Genomic DNA, 16,820 nt, shown 5'->3' with positions numbered 1-16,820 from the left:
TCCCTGCTTCCTCTATTTGACTAACAGCAGCAGAAGCCAATGTGAGGCGGGGAAGAGACTAGCAGCGTTGCAGATGGGCACAGAGTTGGATCGAGACAGACATCAGATAAGTGTATAAGGAGGCAAGATACAAGTACATGGAAAATTTTTTACCCTAATGCAGGGAATGCATTAAGGTAAATGTCCTGTCTTTACAACCACTCCAAAGTCTTAAAGTGGTTGTAAAGCCTTAAAGTTTTTTACTTAAATGTATTCTCTGCATTAAAATGTAAAAAAAAAAAAAAAAGAAAAGAAAAGCCTACATGTGTCTGTTCTCCCCCTCAAAAAAAAATCTGTGCTATTGGCTCCTGCTGCTGTAAATCAAATCCAGTGTTGAGTGAGCGGGGGGCAAGGCTGAGCCTCACTGTCAGACGCATGTAGCCCAGTTCAGGATTGAGCTGCAACATGTGCCACCATAGAAAGTGGCTTCCTATGGTGGCACACAAAGAAAAAGGAGCAGCCCAGAGCACTGGTGGGCTACCCCAGAAGAGAAAGATTGGGGCTGCTCTGTACAAAACCGCTGTGCAAAGCAGGCAAGTACCACAGGTTTGTTTTTTGTTTTTTAAATGTAAAAAAAAAAAAAAAAAAAAAAAAAAAAATCACATTAACCTTAGCCATTTTTCCTGTTTTGATAGGGTGGAGAAAAGTAACAATTTGTAAGATTTTTATTTCCATCTGTGCCTCAATTGGGGGATAGTTTTCCTCACGTCCTGTTCCTATAATGCCCATACAAGAAATTGGAGGGTGACTTATCAGATTGGGATGGGGGTACAAAGAAGCCAATAAAAGCATTGCCAGTTGTTCAAACCCTTCTTCAGGCTCCTGAAAATGTGTTTTTGTCTGAAGCACAATTAGAGATTTCCAAGCATTTCTGATTGCAACAGGAAACAAGGGTAGATCTCCCCAACTGGGTCACAAAAACGCGAAAATAAAAACCTTCCTTGCTCTTTTCAAAACAAATTAAAAAGGTTTTGGCTGTGGTTAGGCATCAATTTAAATTAGGTAAATCAAATCAGGAAAAAAAAAAAATGCATTTCAGATTATTCTTAGCTAGAAGGAGCAGAGCATCATCTCAACCCATATGACAGTGCCCAAGCATATTTCGTCCTTTTAGCCTTTACTGAAGCCTATAAGAATTAGAGGTTTACCCAACCACTCCTGTTTCTTGTCAAATGAGTGCAGCATCCAAATGGTAAATCTATCCAAAAAAAAAGTACATCTAGAAGAAGGCTGGTTGATGGGTTGAGAGACACCTTATTGTACCTGGCAGTTTTCAAAGTGGATAGCCACCACAAGGTTTCCCCCATACAGTCGGTCCTGAATATTGTCCTGGATGGATGGCTCCAGTTCGGGAGGGAAGGTGCATTTAAGCCATTCCAGCCAGCTGAGATTAAGCACAGACTGCATCTTTTCCTCACTTATCTTCCTCATCTTACTACGGAAATCTCTGACCTCATTATCTTGAAGAGTATCAAATTCTTGGAGACCTGAAAAACATGAGTGAACCATACTGTTATGGCGCTGAAGATGCACTTTTTTCCCTGGCCCACCCCTTTCATGCAATGGGTTTCAGTTCTTTCAATCATGGAGGTTCAGCATCACATGTGGGTGTTACCTAGAGCAGTCTGCATACAAACAACTCCTTAAGAATTGAATCTGCTCATAAAGGAATTTAGATATTTGCATAACTCGTCCCAAGTACCATCCTACTGCTTGGGTCAGGGCCAAAGGCTTATAAGAAGAGTACTGAGGCAGCGTGGAGACATTTTCAGAAAGCTATGCACATCACCCTGCCAGCCCCTCCCACCAGACAAGATCTGCCTACATTACACAGGGAAACAAAGACCAAATGGTGTCACTGAGCCTTAAATAAGGTATGTAATGAAAACAGAAATGGAAAAGTTGACTTGGAACATTTCCTTTGCATGTTGACTGGGGATGAGGGGCAGATTAAACTTCAGCTTTAAAATGGGGCAGCAAAGTGGCCAAGTGGTTAGCACTAGCAGCACTAGGGTCGTCTGTCTGAATCCCAACCACGGAACTGCCTGCCTGGTGTATACATGTTCTTCTCCCTGTGCTTGCATGGGTTTCCTCCGGGTAATCTGGTTTCCTCCCACACGCCAAAAAACATGTTGCTAGGGTGATTGTCTCCTCTCTAAATGGACCATAGTATATGCAGGCAGGGACTGATGTGAATGTTGAATATATATGAAGAGCTGCGTAAATTGACAGCGCTATACAAGTACCTGTAATAAATAAAGTTGAAGTTGCGTTGTTCCAGATGTAAAAACGTATCTAAGCTATCAGCTCATTTAATCTTAACCACTTGCCGACCAGCGCACGACGATGTACGTTGACAGAATGGCACGGGCAGGCAAATGGGCGTACATGTACGTCCCTTTAAATTTGCCGCCCTGCCATCGGGAGCGCGCCGCCGCCGGCGCGCTCCCGCGCTGGTCGGGACCCCCGTGAGTCCGGTCGCGGGACCCGCGGACTCGATCGCCGCAGGCATACCCGCGATCGTCTCACGGAGCGGCCAAATGAAGAAATGCCATTGTAAACAGCATTTCTCCATTCTGCCTAGCAACTAGTGATGCTGATCTCTGCTCCATGTGATTGGAGCAGAGATCAGTGTTCACTAAATGAAAGCCCAACCCCCCCACAGTTAGTAACACACCCCTAGGAACACTTAACCCCTACACTGCCACCCACTGGTTAACCCCTTCACTGCCAGTGTCATTTACACAGGAATCACTGCATTTATATAGCAGTGATTACTGTATAAATGACAATGGTCCCAAAAATGTGTCAAAAATGTCCGATGGGTCCCCCACAATGTCGCAGTCACAATTAAAAAAAAAAAAAAAAAAAAAAAAAAAAAAAAAAAAAAAAAAATCGCTGATCGCCGCCATTACTAGTAAAAAAAAAAAATAATTATTAATAAAAATGCTATAAAACTATCCCTATTTTGTAAACGCTAAAACTTTTGCGCAAACCAATCAATCGCTTATTGCGATTTTTTTTTACCAAAAATATGTAGAAGAATACGTATCGGCCTAAACTGAGGGAAAAAAATGGTTTTTTTTTATATATTTTTGGGGGATATTTATTATAAACAAAAAAGTAAAAAATAATGCGTTTTTTTAAAAATTGTTTATAGTGCAAAAAATAAAAAACCGCAGGGGTGATCAAATACCACCAAAAGAAAGCTCTATTTGTGGGAAAAAAAAAAAGGACGTCAATTTTGTTTGGGAGCCACGTCGCACGACCGCGCAATTGTCAGTTAAAGCGACGCAGTGCCGAATCGCAAAAAGTGGTCTGGTCTTTGACCAGCAAATTGGTCCGGTCTGAAAGTGGTTAAAGTCCACTCAAACATGAAATTGTCCCAATTAAAAAAATGCACTCAGTGGCCTAGCTAGTTGTCATACTATACTGATTTTGTGAAGTTGGTAGCCCTGCTTACTAAATATCTGAGGTTACCCGTTTTCTGCTTTATTAAATCTAAAGCCAGCCATACATTAATGGAAATTAGGCCTGTTCAAAAGGGGGCAGGCCAAATTTCGATCCATGTATAGCAAGGTACCAGGCCTCCTTTGGTCTAATGAAAGCCTCCAGGGCCAGAGATAGCCGACATCCTTCTGTATATGGTGGGTTGCATGGCATAGTGGGTGTAATGCAAGGTAGATTAATTGGGCACCAGATACTTCTTGAATGCAAAAGAGATTTTCTTTTTCTTAACAGATCTTTGGGAGAGAGGGTTAGGGCCAGAGCACCCTTAGGTATCCGCAAGATTAACTGGCAGACCCTGAGACTTTACCAGGAGGACAGCCATGCAGGAAAAGGCATCCAGCAGCATGCCACATCTGCATATGTAGAAATTCTGTCTCCTATGGCAACAGTCTAACAGTTCCTAACAGAAAGTGTAACAGTTTCTTCACTTCCACTACAATTACTTATTGTAGTTCTTCAGTCCACTGAGCTCCCAGTCTCTCACTAGACTAGATGATAAACTGCCACAGAATCCCTTGAGCTCCTCCAATCTTCACGGTAGTATCTTTCTCAAGCATCACCCATGCCTCTCTGCTGGGTCCCTAGCTTGGCACTCAAGATGCTTCACCTCACTGGCCTGCTTGGTCCCCGGCTTGATACACAAGGCTGCTCTGCAAGAGTTACCACCGCTGGCTGGGTACCTGGCTTGATACCCACTGAAGTTTCCCAATTCTTCACCATCCCTGGTTGGTGAGAATACTGCTCCGGTACTTGCTTCAGCTACTTGCGGTGGTCCCTGGTAATAAGGTCCCTTAGCGGCGACAGCTTCCCCTCTACCTTCGACCATGACAGGTTCTCCGGCCGGCAGAACCGGCAGTTCTGGTTGGACTGCAAGCCGTAATCCCAACACTGCGCTGCTCTCTTGCTTCTGAATAGGCCCTCAGACAGGCTAGCAGCCAGATGTGCCCAGGATAGGTCCAATGTATGGGCTAACAGCCCAGGCAATACAACACACGTCCACTCAGGCAGCCGTCCAGGTGGCACAGAACACCGGATAACCTGACTCCACCCAAAATATATAGGTTCTCCCAGCAGGCCAAGGGATTTAAGAAAACCCCTGCCCATTGGCTAGGATACCCCATATACCCCTAATCTGACATGCATTACTCTTCTCACATCTAATGCCACCAAGTACCTGGCAACCTAGCGGCAAATGAGAGAAGTGCAGCAATTACAGACTTAGAGTGAAATCAATTGATCCTCAATAATTAGCCAAGGCAGCTATACCTGGCAGGTAAGTCCCCATTTCTAACCATTTGCATACCTCCTATTTGCATGGAAGTGTAGGGTTTGGAATAAGGCATCTGGGGGTTAATATCACTGACACAGGTAAAGCATAGCAGGTTTCTAGATCCAGATAGCTGCCTCCGTCCATGAACTGCACATCTGGGACCTGATCCATGCATTCCTACATGCGATACCTCTTCCCCAGAGTCCTGACAGCTCTGTGGCATAGTTATGGAATAAACCAAACCCAGAACTGTAGATAACCAACACCATATCTCTTGCAGGCCAACAGAGCAATCACAAACTCATTTCCATGAAACTTGTTTTAAGTGATTTCAAACATTTGACAGCACCCTGAAGGTAGAAATGGGGTGGGGAGGGCTAGATGGAGGGACCAGGCATTCATTAAAAACAAATGAGTTTGTTGCACATAGGGAGTCTGAGCTATGTTCTTGATCTGCAGACTTGTCTCTAGGTTTCTACTAATAAATGTACAACATATCTCTCTCATGAGCACTGCATATGAAATTAATTTTTTAATTCTTTGCACGATATGCATTTCCCTCACGAAAAATATTTTGATTAACTAGAAGTCCAATAAAAAGTTGTGTATTTAAGTCCTCCCTGTGGCTGACTTAGGTTTAGCCTACTGGGCATATACAATATTGTCAGAGTCTTTATGTATACATGTAATCGGCTTGACGTACATAATCTTATCACTGTGTGCATTTAGATGCCCCCATTTTTATGTATATTTCATTATATGTACATACATCAGGCATGCTTTACAAACTCATACTCCTTTTGCAGTTCTATACAGTGATTATGCTTAAGATCTCATGCACACGGGCACACAAGGCCATACAACTCAAATTGCAGGCGTATGTCCATGCCTAGAGACACAGCTGCAGCCTACAGACACCTATAGTAATAAATGGCTATATGCTAGCTGTCTCTCAGATGTGGGAATACACCTGAAGTTTACATTGTAAGGTCTTGTACCCATGTGCATGAGGCCTTACTATTCTTTCTCACATTGCAAGTCTACACAGAAAGGCTAAAGGGATTGCATTGACATGGCTCCTTCTAGTGGCCGATTTACATTTCTCCATAATAAAGGCAGAATTAAAGTGTGCAGGGGGTGTGCCTGGGCACATCCTAATAACTCTGTACAGTGCCAATTCTCCCTTCTGCCTGGGCTTCCCCCCGGTGTTGCATGCCCCCTATCACAGTGCTGCTGGCTTCGCTCCTCTCTCTCAGGATGGAGAAGGGGGTTAATCAATATCTTATTTACCAGCCCCTTTTCTAAATGAATACTGTGAACACACAGTGTTCAATCATAACGTTTACTATGCTTCAATTTATGAATTAACAGGAAGCCACTCAGCACATGCATGTGTGTTTGAGCTTTGTGGTGCATACCCTAATGCAATAGGCTGTGCGCGCCTATGTTTGTAACCTTAAAAAAAAAAAAAAAAAAATATGTCACTGCCAGACCCTCTTGTATCCAGACATAACACACTGCATAAAAGTGTTTTTCTAAAACAAAAACTCTAAATACTTTTTTTTCAGAGCTCTTCAAGATGGTCACATGACTCCCAGCCACTCTCCTACTTCGATTCAGGCATACAATGGGCGGGGCCCCAAGATCATCCCTCTGACAACAGTCGGGGAGGTCACGTGACCACTGTGCTGGCTGCTCAGACCCTCTCGCTGTAGCCCTGGATAGGAGTAGGAGAGCATCTGGGAGTCACGTGACCACCCTGAAGATCTCTAGAAAAGGTATTTAGAGGCTTAGTTGAAAAAAAATACTTACACTGTTATGCTTGGATACACAAGAGGGGCTGGCAGTGACAATTTTTAAAGTTACATTATCTACTGATCGCGTCAGGAAGGGGGGCTTTCACAATTGGTTTCCCCATCTGTTGTGCAATGCTCGGATCGCAGTTGTACATGTTAATTTAGAGAATGAAAGAGTAAGAGTGGAGGTAAAAGTGGTCCACACAGCATATATAATTCTTAAAAGGGTAACTCCAAATTCATGGGAAAAAAATAGCAAAGAAAAAATATGACACATACAATTGCGACACAAGTCATTGTAATTGAACGTGATTAAAAATTACTTTTCCTTTTCAATCTACCGCCGCTGTAATTTTCTGAAAATGCAATATGGCTACCCGGAGGTGTTCTGTACACAGAACGTGTAAAGAACGCCCCCCCCAGAAACATAATTTGCTGCTTGTGCGATTGGCTCACCATTCCTCAGAAGTCTGCACTTGGATACAAATCAGATTTCAGGCATCCCCTGCAACACAAATGTGCTTTTTGGTGAGATATTACCAATAGGAACACATCTAAGGGGATGCAGGCCCAGCAGATTTCCTTATTAGTGCCCTACAGGTGCACAGCTAATTGATAATTATGAAACCACTCCCATTGAACTCAGCATAGGGACACAAAAGAACAAACTGATTTCTTCAGAACAAAAAAAAAAAAAAAAAAAAAAAAAAAAAAGGTAGGAATCTGCAACAAAGTTTGTTAAAATCCTTGCAATGTACATGGAAAACCCACAGGGGGAATTTTTTTTTTCAATAAAAGCATACTTATGCTTTAAGAGTTCCAGTCATTTAAGTTTATTAAAAGTAAGCAGTTACAAAAAGCATAGAGGCTGACTTTATAACCAGACACTAATCCGTCACACGGTCCAGTGATGCAGCCACCCGAAGCCTCACTCCTCTCCCTCTAGTCTCCGTGGTGCCGTCATTGCAAGTGTGGGCACCCAGCTGTGACAGCTTGCGGCTCCACAGCCGGGTGCGAGTAGCGCTGCACCTTCTCAGTGGCCAGGCAATCTTCTGGGACCTGTGATGTGTCTCAGGAGATTGCAGAGAGGGAGAGAGGAGTCGTCGCCTAGGTGGCCCTGCGGAAGTGGGAGCTGGGTAGCTGTCAAAACTAGGTAACCCCCCCCCCCCCAAAAAAAAAATTACATGCCAATGTGGCATGCAAGTGGACGGAGGAGGGATTAAAGCAGAGGTTACACTTTTGGGTGGCACTCCGCTTTAAAACAGACCTTTCATGATGGAGCCATGATTACCTTAAACAAAAATATGAACAGCAGAACATGGGATAAAGTTGTATGTGATTTTACTGGACTTTGAGTGACCCTGTTGGTCAATGAAGATGCACATCACATTAAAAAAAAAAAAAAAAACAATAAAGAGGCTTGGGTGGAAGAAGGGTGAGGTACAAGTTTACATTTTATAGGAAAAGCTGAGATTTGACTGCAAATTCAGCTCATCTTTTTAATGTGTGGTTTTCACTTAAGGAATTTGTCTTTTAAAGTGGAAGCAAACCCATCTATTTAACAGTTTTAAAAAACAGTTAAATTCCCATCCGGTGCCTGGAATGTAACTCACATTGGTTGTCCTCTCAAGCAAAACACCATCCAATGGCTGGTGTCATAACTGATCACATGTGCAGCACCATGGCAGTTGAAGATCAAACAGAGGCCAAGATGGCAGCTTCCTTAGGGGAAAACAGTAGGAGGGATTACTTCCACGTTAACATATTTTTCCTCATAGGTTAAATTTTTATTTTAAAATTAACCTGAATAATTCAAAATAAATACTTTGAACATTGGAAAAGTAGCAAAAGTGCACAATAAAGCTCAAACTACGCAAAGTACGCGACAATGCGCAGGGACACAGGCAGGCCTTTGGATTTTTGACTTAATGTCTATTTAAAAAAGTGAATATACAATAAGTGTACTTCTTAGTAGAAACAGGAGCACTAAACAAGGAGGTGCTTACATTATATTTTACAGTAGTAAGATCAAATTAAAATTGGTTTCAAGGTCTCACTTGGGGCAACAGATTTCAGTTTAGTAGAATTACAGCAAAAAAACTAAATAAATTAGAGATCGATAGATAGAACAAGCAATGCCTTCTGTAATGGTTGTCCTTATGTTGTAACCACTGTGCAAACTGTTGACGTTATATAAATTCTGAAGAATATATATGTATTTTGATGTGTCCTATAGCAGACTGTGGCTTCACACTGAAATGTATTTACTTTTTTATACACAATAGTAATATCTTTACGTATTTCTATACAATAATATAGCAATATTTTTTTATTTGTTGCTACAAGTTACCACACGTTGCCTTACTGAAATGCTTCAAAGTGTTAAACTACTTGGTTCAAATTCAAAAACAGATGTATAAATATACAATATAATCTAAAACTGCAAATACATTTCTTTTTCGGTTTTGAAAAAATGAAAGCCATAAACGGTCTCATAAGGACAAGGTTTGCACTTTTTATTAGACCTTCCTTGTTTTGATTGATATAAAGTCTACATGAAGCTTGGTGTGAGATCCAGAGCCAGGTTCCACAGCGGGCTGTGGAAGAGAGCAGGATCTGAGTCAATATGGAAAGGGAGGCAATCTGCAGGGACGGGAGGTTTGGGAGAGGATCATGCTGAGGCTTGGAAGTCAAATGTTCTGTTCTCAATTCCTCTGCCAAAGTCAAGTCAAAGCTTGTCATTCAAGGCAGGGCCTGCACATATCAGGGAGTTGTTGGGAAAAGATCCAATGTTTTCTCATTCTATTCCACTAACCTGAGGACTTGCTGGAGCTAGAACGCTTACATATTACACAACTGTACATTCATAGCACTGGTGTTATCTAGACAAAATCATTCTTCTGTCATTTATTGGGGAATCTATGCAACACCGCAAATTTTAAAAAAAGGTCCTATCCTAAGGATTGTAGAAGTTGATCATGGAGAACCTAAGAGGAGAAGCTAATGCTATATGCTACATCAAATGCAGAATATGTGTTAAAACCCACAAAACCACTTTTCAACCCAAGATTTGGTATCATATCTTAAAAAAAAAAAAAATGGGTGGGACTAAATGTTTAAAGGAGATTGCCTATAATAATTGTAAATGACTACAAAGAAAGTTTTGAGAGAAAAAAAGGGATTTACATGGAACATCACAACCATGGTTTCCCTTAGGATCACCCAGCAAAGTAACGGACTGTCTTGATACCAATATTATAAAAAATACAAATGTTTATTATTATATATAAAAAGTTTTTTTTAAAAAATAAAGAGAAAAATTGTGTAGACATAAAATTTCAATGGTTGCACAATGTAGCTATAACATAGACAAAAAGAGATATTCTAACGATATTGGGTGTCCAATTCGGTCTTTGGTTTCTACTAGTTTCGCGACTTTACTGTCGCTTCTTCAGGAGACCTTGTTTGTCTGAAATCGAAGTTTATAACAGTTTATTTAACAGAATTAGCATAGTTCAACATATTTGATGTATTATTTTACAAGACCCTAAACAAAAGGGAGGGTAGAAAACGAAGTGTGCAGCTCACCACCACAAAGGCATCAAGTCACAAAGCATTTGGAGTTCGGGTGGTCCTAACCAGCCAGGCTTTAACCACCCTTTGGGGCGGACACGGGAGGTTTCAGAGTCAGCTATAAAACAATAATCAGAGAATCTGAGTGGTAAATATATCTAATTAAGAAGCATATCATTTATATCTCACTATGGGTATAACATAAACATACCGATATAACCAGATGCTTTTTAAATAATGCAGCATGGAAAAATGCATCAACTCATCAACGCTGGGGTCCAGATAAGGATATTAGACATGCCCAGGACGGTGTGGTAATGGGTCTGGTGCACAGTAGGGAGTGCGCCCATAGAGAGTACAGCGAGGGGTCCAAATCTCTGCCAGATGCACAATAGGTATTTATATGTGCAAAGTTAACCTAGTAAAGATATGCATAGATATAGATCAGAAAAATATATATATATATTGGGTAGCCAGCATAGGGGACGTTTGGGAAGGGAAGCACTTACCGGTAGGCGGAATCCCCCCCACATACAAACACGACCGCTCTTAGCCTGGAGGTCCTTCGTCCTCCGTTCCGCTGCTGTGAATATGCGCCATATTGGCGCACCTTTAACCTCCGGCCCGACGACGTCAAAAGCCCGACGCAGACGCCGAGCTATGACGTCGTCGGGTCCGCCGCTCCTACTGCGCATGCGCGAGAACGTCGCGACGCACATCAGCTTGAGTCACCATGGAAACCCATGGTGACTCATTGCTACAGCGGACCTGATGCCGCCCACAAATGAGAGGCTTACAGGGCCGCCGGAGAGGCGCGTGCCCGCCCCTGGGAGTCTCCTCCCATACTCCAATCTAAGCACCATGGCGATGTCAGAGTGCCTGGTAACAAAAAGCCTGTGTAGTGTCTCACACTTCGCTTAACTTTACAAACATCAATACATGCAAAAGGGTAAACAAGAATAAATAAAATATTAAATCATTTAATTTGGCAACATTTATTCACAGATATTTTAATCTATAGTTCTCACCATACGTGGCGCTTATCTAGAAGAAAAAGCAAAACAAGAAACAAATAAAAATAAGTTAGGGTACTAAGTCAGAGACGGACTACTGTCCACAGAATATACTGTTTGCTAGTACCTAAAAATCGCAGTGGCATCAAAAAAACCGAGAAATTGGGCTCACACGGTACCAGATAGCATGGGGACAGAGGGATGAAGAAGGGAGGAAGAAAAGGGGGAGAGAAATTGGTTCATGTTTGCCGTAAAGGACATATATATAATAAAACACACAAGAGGCTGTTTCACTTAAGGAAATATTTGTATGTTTTTGTTTCGTTCAAGCCAGGTGGGACCAGGGCATCTAAACGTTCTATCCATAGGGTTTCTCGTTTTAAAATTTCCCTATCCCAGTCGCCACCGCGGGTGTCCTCATAAACTACCTCGAGGACAAAAAATTTAACTACTTGTGGCTGGTACCGGTGGTGAATACCTATATGGCGGCCGACTGCCGTCAGTTTGCCGCCCGAAGAATAGTAAAGATGGTCACCAATACGTTGGCGGAGCTCTCTAATGGTTTTACCTACGTAAAATGCCCCGCAGGCACAAACCATTAGGTAGACAACGCCTTTCGTGTCGCAGCTGGCATAGAATGATGGAATAAAAATTTCTCCACTTGGGAGATTATATGTTGTTCCCTCCCATATCCAGGGACAGCGTGGACAGCCACCACAAGGGTGGGTGCCACGTGGATCCCGCCGATTTGGTGCGGAGATTTGATAGTGGCTTCTGGTGAGTTTGTTCCCAAGGGTAGCTGCCCTCTTGAAAACCAATTCCGGGGTTTGTCTAACATATTTACTTAGAGTATGATGATCCGTTAAAAAATGCCAGTGTTGCGATAAGATGTTTCTAAGTGTATTCTGATGTGTAGAATATTTGGTGATGATCTTAACTGTAGAAGGGTGGACTGGTCTGGGGGGGCCATAAAGTAAAGATTCTCGTGTGCGTCCGTACGCTTTGTTAAATGCTTTCCTTAAATTGGATCGTGGATAACCTCTATTGAGGAGACGCTCCTGTAAACCCCTGGCTTGAACCAAAAAGTCATGATCTGTGGTACAATTTCTTCTTATCCGAATGTATTGGGCATATGGTATGCTACGTATTAGAGGGCGGGGGTGTGAGCTTTTAGCATGTAGTAAAGTATTGCCAGATGATGGCTTGCGATAAAGGTCAGTCATTAATTTTCCAGAATTATCCTTAGTGATATTGAGATCCAAAAAGGCAATCTTAGTTAAATGATATGTGTAAGTAAATGTTAAGTTAAATGTATTTAAATTCAATGTTTTGACAAAATCTTCCAGTGCCTGGACAGTCCCTGTCCAGACAATTAGAAGATCATCTATGAATCTATACCAAAGGAGAACACAGTCAAGGTAGATTTGTAAAGATTCATCAGAGAATACTGACCGCTCCCAGCCCCCCAGATATAAATTTGCATAGGAAGGTGCGCAGGCTGTCCCCATCGCCACACCTTGAATTTGTAAATAAATTTGATCCATAAATGTAAAAAAGTTCTTACTAAGGATGAAATCTAAAAGATGTAGTATAAAGTCATTTAGAGGCCAAGTGGTATGGTCTTGTTTTTTGAGGAAAGTGCTGGCCATCCGGACGCCCTGCCCGTGGGGGATGCTGGAGTATAAAGCCTCCACATCTATTGCCACGAGGAGGGCGTCCGGAGGGACTTGCACGTCCTCAAGGTGTCGCAAAAGATCGCTTGTATCTTTTATATATGAAGGTAGGCTTGTAACATGGGGAATCAAGTACGAATCGACTAACCTGCTTGCGTTCTCTGTTAGGGAACCCATCCCCGAGACTATTGGGCGCCCTGGGGGATTGTTCTTATCCTTGTGTATTTTTGGAAGCGCGTAAAATGTAGGCATACGAGGTTTAGCTGTGTTTATAAATCTAAGGGTTTCAACATCTATCAGACCTTGTTCATATGCCCTTGTAACCAGGGACCTAAACTCAGTTGTAAAGGTCTCAACCATTGAATGGTTGATTGGAATGTACCATGCCCGGTTACAAAGGATTTTTAAGCACATTGATTGATATTGCTGATGAGTCATTATGACTAGATTGCCCCCTTTGTCTGATTTCTTAATGATCATATCAGGTTTTTTCTGTAATCTACGTAATGCCTGTTTCTGTTTATAGTTTAAATTGGATTGAGTGTCAGGCCAATCCTGTTTTTTTAAAGATTTAATTACTGCAGTCAAAAAGGCCCAAATCGTAGGGCATGTCATGAGGTCAGGGAATGCTCGTGAACTAAGTTTAAAAATGTTTTTTTGTGGTTGGATACTATCTGTTATGGATTGGGGCGTGGGTGCAGGGGTTGATGGAGCCTCTAAAGTTGTTTCATCCTCAACCTGCCCCTCGTCGTATAGTAACATAAGGTCACGTAGGGCTTTGAATTCTTGCATAGAGTAATGCTTTGTTCTTTCAGCCAGTTCTTTCTCTAAATTTAGGTTATGTCTATCCTTATCATACATAAATTTGTAGGTTAAATTCCGAGCGAAAAGATATATATCTTTAATAGTTTCATAGACGTTTATAGGTTCAGAAGGACTGAAGCCAAGTTGTGATGTTCCATGTAAATCCCTTTTTTTCTCTCAAAACTTTCTTTGTAGTCATTATATAAGGATGAGGATACCATATACTTTTGAGTTGTGATGTTCCATGTAAATCCCTTTTTTTCTCTCAAAACTTTCTTTGTAGTCATTATATAAGGATGAGGATACCATATACTTTTGTTTCATAACTTTAGGCACAACAATAGAACTAATAATTGTAAATGGTTTTAAACCTTGAAAAGACTGCATCAAGGTTAATTATACTATGCAGCAAACTGACATGTGACTCCTAATTGGGTTTTACCTTGATCAGGGTTTGTAAATACTTTTAACAATGTGCCATTGCTGTACTTTACTGGAACTGAAGGGCAGAGGAATCTGTCCATTCATTTTGTTCAATTAATCCATTAAAACATTTTCTTGAGCTACTTTGTAAAAGCTTGCTGAAAGTGAGACACAGGCTAAGATTTAAGACAGACATTCTTCCACTTCAAACATTCTGACCTTCCTCATCCCTTCTAGCAAAGCCACCTCATCTCAAACATCAGCAGTAGCTAGATGATTACATAACTGTGTATTACTTACACCGGCCACCCCCCAAATTTCCATTCTCCAAAACTGTGCTAGATTGAATTTTTAATAGGCCCATGCATTGTTATGTGGGTAATGTGCTTGTGGGTGTACCATAGCAAGGTTGGGAGGCTTGAGGTAATGTTGGATTATGAGAATATGCAGCTACAGGTATACACTGACAGTACAATCTTTCATAAAACTGTTAACCTGACAGCACATTAGAGAGTTTCACAAAGTGCCGTTTCATACACAAAGGAGACAACAAACAGATTTATAAGCCAAAGGGTTCATGTTGAAATCGGTAATAATGCAACAAGATCCAGCCCAATCCTAAATGTGTGGTATGTGCTTAAACGTGGAATAATGGACCTCTGAGCCTTGTTGCTGAACATGACTTCACCCTCATGTGTGCCTCAGAAAATTTACATACGTCTTTAAGACATTTCTGACGTGGCCGATTTACATGAATCTGTATTTATCCATTCAGGAGGAAAAGAAGTTCCTTTATTAATCTGCTCCCTCAACTGTTCATATATCTCAAAATTCCCCCTAACAGTCTGCCAGCTGAAATCAGATGCAAAACCTGGTACTTCAAATTATGGAAAAGCAAGCATGATCTCCCCTATCTACCAAAATGCAGCAATGTGTTCCTGGGCAACCAAGCCAACAGATCAAAGTCATATGGAGATAAAGGAAGATGGAGATGTAAGCTTCAAGCAGGCCCCTTACAATAGACTTTAATATAAAAGAGAGAGAAATAGCAGCTTCCTGCTAACGGCACATTACCTTTTCCTATTAAGACCCCTATTCTGGAATCTAGTTTCTCTGCAGGGTTACAGCTTTTGGACACCAATTTCAGAACAGGTAGAAAAGGTCGAACATCACAGAGTCGTCGGGTCTCATCCTCCAGTTCCTCATGAACAGCCGTCTGATTGACACACTGGAACATGTAGGAGTCAATCTCCAGGAGCAAGTGGAAAAGGGGGTAACGTTGTGCATGTTTCCATGCAAGCTGCAAACATACAAAAAGGTATCACTAGAGAGAGGTCTGCTGAATAAACATAGGAAATGCAAAGAACCCTGTATTTGGTGTATAGGCTGCACATGGTCTTCGTTACTGGACTAGGGTACAGCTGGACACACGATGGCTATACATTGATCACTACAATTACTATAGCGGGATAATTCCACAAAATATGATGTGTATCCGGTAGCCTCATACTTCCAATTCTTATGTTCAAGGGTTCTGGACCCAGGGGGATAGAAAGCACCTGCTGCCCAGTTGAAATTAGGCTATGAAATGGTGGCCGGAGCATTCTACATTTGTATAGGTTTATAAAACTTTGCATCTATTGCCTGTGTATAGGATTTGCACAAATGGAGGCCATATCTTCCTACATATTTATGCTGTACTTTCTGCTTAATTGCATAATACAGTGACTGTGCTTTCCAGTTTCTGCTCCTTTATCTCAGCACAAGGCAATGGAAAGAGTTGTAAGCACATTTAGTGAAAGCAATCTACAGTATTGTCTGGTTAGCCGCTACAGGCAGATTCTATTACTTTAAAAAATCTGCTGGCCCCATGGGCAAATCGTGATGACTAAACGCGTTGGAACGTGGCTGTACAGCAACCAGTTGGGACGTTTGACGCAATACCGGAAGTGACGTTCCGAGGTTCACAATCTCATGTGGGTGAGATACAGATCACAGACGCTGGGTCTGCTGTGACCATATCATGTCTGTACTTGCTGCTGCAAGTGGATACATACATGCTTTTACCCATATGCTTTCCCGTGAGTGCAAATGCGTGAAGTTTTTTTATTTAATAAAATGTACCACTACATTACTGCACTTTGGATTCACAATTGTATATCAGTGGATGTTCAACCCTGTGAGAGTTGATGCTGATTTGGCAAGCATGAGAGTGCAAGGCATCTTCATTTGGTGAGTGCATATCCAGAGGGGAGTGTAATCACTAAGTGCACATGGTGTGGTGGAAGAATTCAAAACGCAACATTTTTCTTGAGACATCATATCTTATATGTGGACTATTTATTCATGGATTACGGTCATATTATATAATTTTTGTATCTCAGTTTACTAGTCATCAACACTTGCCACTAGGTGTTACAGTTGTGCTAATCAGTTTACATACCCTGGCAGAATTTATGATTCCTTGCCCATTTTCCAGAGAATATGAATGATAACGCAAACATTTTTCACTCATGGTTAAGTGTTTGGCTAAAGCCATGTATTATCAATCAACTGTGTTTACTATTTTTAAATCATAATAATAACAACAGAAACTACCCAAATGAGACTGATAAAAAAAAAAGTTTACATACCCTGGTGATTTTGGCCTGATAACATGCACACAATTTGACACAAAGGGGTTTGAATGGCTATTAAAAATGTAACAATCCTCACCTGT

The 16,820-nt window shown here is 41.6% G+C and overlaps 1 protein-coding gene across 4 annotated transcripts in view; it reads right to left on the bottom strand.

Moving 5' to 3' along the window:
• PIK3CB (phosphatidylinositol-4,5-bisphosphate 3-kinase catalytic subunit beta) overlaps positions 1–16,820 on the bottom strand; it is a 252,409-nt gene that overhangs the window by 89,436 nt on the left and 146,153 nt on the right. For all 4 annotated transcript variants that reach the window (XM_077488321.1, XM_077488319.1, XM_077488320.1 and 1 more), the window contains 2 exons: positions 15,176–15,401; positions 1,303–1,526 (listed from right to left, as the gene is read on the bottom strand). In XM_077488321.1, the coding sequence (XP_077344447.1) occupies positions 1,303–1,526; positions 15,176–15,401 (450 nt within the window). The remainder of the gene's footprint in view (positions 1–1,302; positions 1,527–15,175; positions 15,402–16,820) is intronic.

The sequence above is a fragment of the Lithobates pipiens genome, unplaced genomic scaffold, assembly GCF_037356315.1.
Source record: "Lithobates pipiens isolate NorthernLeopardFrog02 unplaced genomic scaffold, aLitPip1_a1.2 Scaffold_18, whole genome shotgun sequence".
Taxonomy (NCBI): Eukaryota; Metazoa; Chordata; class Amphibia; order Anura; family Ranidae; genus Lithobates; species Lithobates pipiens.
Note: the sequence above shows the minus strand (reverse complement) of the source record. Positions and strands in the feature narration are given on the sequence as shown.